Here is a 7,281-nt window from a genome sequence, read left to right as displayed (position 1 = left end):
GGACCAGCAGCAAACACAATACCCACCCTCCCCGCCCAAAAACCCAATGAGTTTATAGTTGGGAGAGCTGACAAACATGACCTCAGCTGGGGGAGGGGGAGGTCAAGGTTCACATCGGCTGTGATAAGTCATGGTGATGACATATACCCTTCACACAGGTGATAAGAATGGCACCTAGCCTTTGAGATTCCCCCTTCTGATGCCCAATACCAGAAGGATAAGAGAGAGAGACAGAGAGGAGAGAGAGAGAGAGAGAGAGAGGGGAGAGACGGGAGAGAGAGAGAGAGATTAAAGTATTTTCTGCAAAGCATGTGTCCCCAAACAGCCAGGGTCACCAAAAACACAGCAAAGGACACAGGCTTGCTCAATGGAATGTGCCTTGGATTGAATATTAAAATAGAAAAAAAAAAAAAAAAAAAAAGAAAGAAAGAAAAAAGAAAAAAAGAGGGAAGGGAAAGAACTAAGTTAAAAACTGAAGAAACAAAGTGCAAACTTGACAGTCGATATTTTTAACTTTTATTTGCTTATTTTATGTGCACGGGTGTCTTGCCCACGTGTATGTATGTGTACCACATGCATGCTTAGTCCCTGTGGAAGCCAGAAGGAGGGTGTCAGGTCATCTGGGACAAGAGTTATGGGTCACCATGTAGGTGCAGAGGATTGAACCTAGTCCTGTGGAAGAGCAGCCAGTGCACTTAACCACTGCTTAGTCATCTCTCTTGTCCATAAAGCACAAACTTTAAATAATGTACTGACATTGGCTCATCTCTGTCTGTTTGTATGTGTGTGTGTGTGTGTGTGTGAGTGTGAGTGTATACATATATGTGTGTACATATATATGCCATGGTAATGTTAACAAATGGGAGCAGAGGGAGAGAAATTTGAACTCTTAGGACTTCTCTATAGAGGTAAAACTGTAAGTTTTTAATATTAAAAATGAAAGCCCACTCAGTCCTGTGACACACATCTCCTTCCAGGCCCAATCTTTTCCTGCTCCCCTTCCTGGGACGCTCCCCAGGGAGCTCCTCGGAAGAGTTGGGTAGCACCACCATCTTTGCACCCCCGGCTTGCCACTGGGCTCTGTCCTCAACTCCCCACCTGGACAGTTCCTGTAAGGCCAACATGACCTGCATGCTAGCAAGTTCCAGGGGCCATTCATTCTCCTTATCTTACCTCTCAGCCAACTGTGAGGCCCACCCAGTTCGTGCTCCCCTCTTTGGTGAAACGCTGTTGTTTTGGCTTTGGGGATACTCATGGGCTATTCTCTGGTTGCTCCTGGTGAGTCTTGTTGCTCACTGTTTTTCCTTAGTCCCACTTATTTCAGTACCCCAGGCCCTCTCCAAAGACCTTTACTTTTCTTTGTCTACTCTTACAATCATTTTCCTCCCCTCTCATGGACTAAAGCACCGACTACCTATTGTGTTTCCCAAAGTGTGTATCTCTAGCCCTGGCCAGTGAGGCCACAGGAGGTTTGGTCTGTAAGAGTAGGAATCGACTGAGACTTCACACTGAGGTTACAGAGGGGCCAAACAGTTCCCTTATGGGTCACTGTGTTTAAAGGAGCCTTTTGAAGAGGCAGAGGTAACATTTTGATCATCGTGGAACTGGAAAGTACCTTCTTATAGATGAACAGGAAGAGGTTGGAGACCTAGGAGACCATACTGGGGAATAGGCAGTATGTGGGAGGTCCTGTCTACTGGCTAAGAAATTGGTCCCTGTCCCTATGATGCTACCTTGGTCTGCTCTTAGTCCTTCACCTCAATCCCAGTAGGACTGTAAGCAAGTCACTTACAGGCTTTGCTTTCCTGGGATTCGGTGTCCTAAGCTATAAAATATAGGTATTGATAATCTAGAGAATGAGGTTTAATTCTAGGCTCCTGTCAGCATCCATAGACAATCTGTGTTAGCACAACCAAGCCCGTCCGTCTCACTGATCCTGCACGAACCTGGCCTTGTGAAGAAAGAATCGCTTAATCTGACCACTCTTCTACAGAGTATACATTCTTTTTCACGAAGAGAAAAAAGCAGGAGATGGTTGAAACCTAAGCGCCATAAAGAAAATGAGTCTACATCATGTCTTCAGCCAAGCCACAGCTCAGCGTTTGACCAGTTTGTCCTGCACTGAGGAAGTGGGGCTGGGCCAAGCTCTACAGGGCAAGTAGAATCTCTAGGTATTCCAAACTTGGGTTTATGCTCCCCTGCTGGAGAGAGTTCTGATCTGGAGGGTACCAGCTAGAGGGATACTGTGATAGCATGTACCACTGAGAGGACAATACTCCTATAGGCAGGAGGCACTCAAGGGGCTCAACAGCTGTCATCTACCTGGTCCTGGGGCTGTGTACATCACATTCAGGCATGTACCTACTCCTAAACCACACTATGAAATTGGGAACAGTCAAGCCAATATTCCCTGCATGAATATGAAGCAGTAGTGGCTTGGGTAGGCTCTGGGCCTTGTGCTTATGCAATGCAAAGGAGACCAAATGCCTACTGACCTGATGGGAGATGCCATTATGTATATATGTTTCTCATACTGGTTAATAAATAAAGCACTGTTGGCCAATAGGAAAGGACTGTTGGCCAATAGGAAAGGAGGATAGGAGGGACTAGGAGACAAGGAGGAAGAGGAAGTAGTAAGGAGGAGCCAAGATGGAGAGCCTGGAGAGAACAGAACCGCCATTCCTCCGCTCTCCGTAAGACCACATGGAAATACATAGAAATGGGTTAGTAATTAAGACAGAGCTAGCCGATTAGAAACTAGCACCTGGCCAATAGCATTGTATCAAATACAGAGTCTTTGTGCATTATTTGGGGCTGGCAGCGTGGCGGCGGGACAAGACCAGGCGGCAGGCGGAAAAACCATACTTCTTACACTGACCCATGGGGAACAATGACATCTTTATGCTTCCCCTTTGCTTGCTTGCTGGACACTTGGACGTCAGAGATGTTGGACACTGTTCCCCATTCTAACAGGGCTTGGCGGGTCAGCCACAGTTTGGGGTGTATGGTTTAGGCCAACTACTTTGTCGCAGAATGGCATGAGAGGCTCCTTTCCCCAGTGCAGTCACTGGAGACCAGGGCTGCATTCTTCCAAGCTCGAGTTCTGAATTTGCCATGCTCTGAGTTAATCTGGGTCTCAAGGTGAAGTGTGTCATCCTCAGAAGAGCTTAAGAAAAGAGTAGGTGATGTTTGCAGGTGAGGAAGACCCTGGCAGGGTCCAGACAATCCAACTCAAGGTCCAGAAACCAAGCAGACCAGAAACAAAAATACCCAGAAGCTCTGGCGTTAAACTAAGACTGACTGGAATGCCATTTTAATTTCTTTTTAGAGTTATTTATTATTTTATGTGGTATGTGTGTTTTGCTCACATGTGTACCATGTGCGTATCTGGTGCCTGTGGTGGTCAGAAGTGGGTATCAGATCCCTGGGACTGGAATTACACATAGTTGTGAGCTGCCACATGGGTGTTGGGAATCCAACCTGGGACTTCTGAAAGAACGAGTGCTCTTAATCACTGACCCAGCTCTGACAAGATTTTTCTATTTGAAGTTGTAAATGGGCCCTAGCATAAGAGATGTGTCATAGCCAGCTTTGGGGCCTGAGAGGAGAGCAGCACTAGATGTGAGCTGTATGCATCCTAGACACTAATAGGGGACATTTGAAAACCACTGAGTCCTGGTCTCATCTGCAAGATGCCTGTGTACAGCATCCCTTAGGCTGATGGACACTAGCTAACAAGGTAACAATGAACCCAAGGCAGTCATTCAAGGGGATGCTGGCACGCTGGTCATAGGGCTGTCTATAAAAATAGGGATGCTGCTGGCTTTCTCCCTCCATCACACCCAAAAGACACCCGTTTGATCACCAGAAGAGTGAGTTTGACGGAAGTGTCATTTGAAATAGGGAACATATCAGTTCCATGCCTAGTGCTGGCCTTCTGTCATGTCCTGTCTCTGGCTGAAGTTGTCTTTCTCTTCAACCTACAGCCTACCTAGGAAGACCTTGACCCAAAATGCCCTTCTCCTTGGAACTTCTGCTGGATGCATGGCGTGAAGACACAAAGACCAGCATACTCCTCAGTGCCTCGTGGATTTCTGAAGGTGGATTCTGACCATGGCTTCTTTCCTATTTTTTTTAAGCCTACACTGAAAAGGGCACTTAGGTATCTACAGAAATACAGACACTAGCAAACAACGTCTGAACTTGGGCACCAGCCAGGTGCAAAGGTTTTCCTTCCTTCATTAGACTTCCTGTTGGCTGGTGTCAATCATCTGGTCCAGCTTGGTTCCAATGTTCATTTTTGCCATTGGGTAAGGAATTTATTTTCCACGATACAGCCCATGACAAATGCACAGGAAACGAGAGGCAGCCGCAGGACTAGGATCAGAATATTTTAATAAGATATCAGTGTCAAAATACATTTCCTTATAAAGTTAAGCTCCCATACAGTTATAATGTCGTCAGTAGGAATTTGACAATGCAGTAATGTTCACGAAGTTGTTACATTGACAGGAAAGGTTAATATGAAGCTCGGAATATTTCTCAGTGTTTGTTTTTTTTTTTAGTAAAACTGCAAAAGGAAATGCCCTTAATGCTGAGGCAACAACACAGAAAACCAAATACCAGCATCATTTACATATCAATAACCCTTCAAGTTCTATCCCTGTGTGTCAGGCCACACTGCGCACCACTGTGCAATTTGGACAACACCATGCCTAGGTAATTTTAGGTAGACTGACTTTGAAAGTTAATTTTTGGTGTGAGCGGTAAGTCCCTCTAGGCTTACTGCCTTCTGGCCTGATGGGTTTTGTGTGTATTTAAAGTTGTTTTATTGTACCTGAGTCAACAACATCGGCTGTTGATTGGTATCACACACCCAAAAGGTGGTCCCCCTCCTCCCCATGCGTTGCAAAGTGCTCTGGGAACACTATTTTCAGTGCTTCCTACCTATTCACGTCACTTCATGTGACTGAGACCCCTGGAGGTCGGCCTACTGCTCGCCTACCGGCGGGGCTGCACCTTGACTGTGCGGGGCTGACCAGACCAAGTTTAGCTCACAGGACTGGATCAGTCCATCATTTGTGAATCCCCACTCAAACCATCTCATGGTAGCTGTGGAAATACCCAGTGTGCCGCACCAGAGAGACAGGTAGGGTCACTTGCTCAGTGCACTTGAACAAAGTGAAATCCCATCCTTCCCATCCCCGACGTGCCGTCAGAGCCCTCGTAGCAACAATAACCATGCGTACGTACATAGTGCACAGGGAATATAAGGACAGAAGATAGCTTGCGATGCTTTGCCCTTGATGACTCGACCCCTGGGGTTCTTTTTGTCACACCTATGACATTTCACAAAAGCAAAAGGTCACCAGAGAGGGGGCGGGGATCCATAGCAGTGTTAGTATAGGCTTGGGGAACTACTATACAGTTCTACAGTATCTAGAACACTGAGGAAAATAAAAATAACAGCCCTAGAAAGTATGTGAGCAGGATTCCATCTCTAAGTTTTTAGATATTACAAAGTACCCATATATATGATAAACACTTAAACCCAGATATAAATCTTGCTTTAAAAAAAAAAAACCTCAGCTTTGCTTTTGAGTAATAAGAATAAAAAACCCACTGAACCTGGGGGCGAGGTGGGGGACTCCGCCAAACGGTTCAGGAAGGCCACTGTGTAGCGGCACGGGTGACCCTGGAGTTCACCCTTCACATTTGCTTTTTTGCCACATGAGTCGTATCAAAACCAGAGCATAGAGTTGGCTGTTTAAAAACACTAAAGTTTACAATAAGGTAATGGGTGTGTGTGAGAGAGAGAGAGAGCGCACATCCACCACGGTGCTTGGAAAGGGAAAATCCTTTTCTCTTTGGCAACAACAATGACAAAACCACTTCAGTCGAGTGAAGCCAAAACTTTCCTTAACCGGAGAGCCAACATCCTCCTCCACGCTTGTTAGAACAGATGTGGAAGAGAAACCTTTGGGGAATATAAATTAGAGATAATTCAAGGGAAGGAGGGGGAAGTCTTACAAAATTTCAGGGCATTTTCATCGACAGTAAAACAAATATGTATTTTAAAAACACGGATAATAAAGTGAGCATGTCAATAAAGGCCACTGCTTGGTGACCTGGCAGATCGGCCAGGTCAGTACATCTCTTAAGTGTGCTGGTGTTAGATATACCTAGTTGCAACACAGACGGAAGGTGAAGCTGGCAGGACAAGGTGGCAGGGCAGGAACATGCCCGGCCAAGGCCCTGGCTCAGGTGGCCTGGTCCAGAGCTCTGAGAAGGTCTCTCCCTTGCAGGAGTGTGGAACTTCCAGGCACAGGGACATTCACCTCACAGTCATATCTGGTCAGTTCTGGCAACAGGTAAGGCTCGAACGAGGGCCCCAGCAGTCGATTGGCCATGCCTGCAAGGAGGGGGGAGGGGATTTTAACACCCTGACCCAAGCATGGGGAAGGGCACTCATGTCTCCAGTGGTGCTGAGACCCAAGGAAGGCAGACACAGTAGTCTCGGGGTCTCGTTGCTTAGGTACAGAGCAACATCCTGATGGTCTCGCCCTCCTGGGGTCCACCTGCTTCCCCTTCTTTCAATCATGGTCAGAAAATAATCTACGTTGAAATAATTTCTGCTTCAATTTCAACTGCCACAGAAACCTGTCATTTGCTGACTGCTGCTGACCAGATATGTACCAGGGGGTGAGTGACTCTCTCTTTTAAACTTTTGGGCATTCCACAGACTGAGAACACAACTATACATTTCTCCCTGCTACCCCCACCACCAACCCCCCCCAAATTATTTTGCCTAGCAGAGGAACACATCTGTGAGTCAGTGGCAATAGCTGAACTTTCCAGCTTTCTTGTCACTGAGCCTTGTCACTGAGCCCCCTGTAATGCTTTCCAGAGAGATGTCCTGGTATGCTCTGTGTACCTTCAGGCATTGAGGAGTCAAGGAAAAGCTATAGACTTATGATCTTAAGGTGCCAAGAGCCTGCAGGTGACCTGACCATTGGAGGAGTCTTTCTAAAGCCCCATAGACACGAAGCCTTCTAGCTCACTCCTTCTGGGAGCAGCAAGCCCACGCCAACTATCTTCCTCAGAAGTCCATCCCAGCCTTGGGCTCCTTATACTATGTCCTTCTCTGGAAGCCTCCCTAGCCTAAATTAGTCAGAACTAACTGTAGCTCTGCCCTCTCTGGGCTCATACACATCCAGAGAGCCCTTTCTCAGTTCAGATTCTCAGTGAGGGGGCCGTCAAACACTCCCTGGTACAATGAAG

General features: G+C 46.7%; 1 protein-coding gene across 1 annotated transcript in view; it reads right to left on the bottom strand.

Annotated features, from left to right (window-relative positions):
• Positions 1 to 4,548: 4,548 nt before the first annotated feature.
• Epas1 (endothelial PAS domain protein 1) overlaps positions 4,549 to 7,281 on the bottom strand; it is an 80,737-nt gene continuing 78,004 nt past the window's right edge. The window contains exon 16 of the mRNA XM_051175212.1: positions 4,549 to 6,412. Within this exon, the coding sequence (XP_051031169.1) occupies positions 6,261 to 6,412 (152 nt within the window). The 3' untranslated portion in view covers positions 4,549 to 6,260. The remainder of the gene's footprint in view (positions 6,413 to 7,281) is intronic.

This window comes from Phodopus roborovskii, unplaced genomic scaffold, assembly GCF_943737965.1.
Source record: "Phodopus roborovskii unplaced genomic scaffold, PHOROB, whole genome shotgun sequence".
NCBI classification, from domain to species: domain Eukaryota; kingdom Metazoa; phylum Chordata; class Mammalia; order Rodentia; family Cricetidae; genus Phodopus; species Phodopus roborovskii.
Note: the sequence above shows the minus strand (reverse complement) of the source record. Positions and strands in the feature narration are given on the sequence as shown.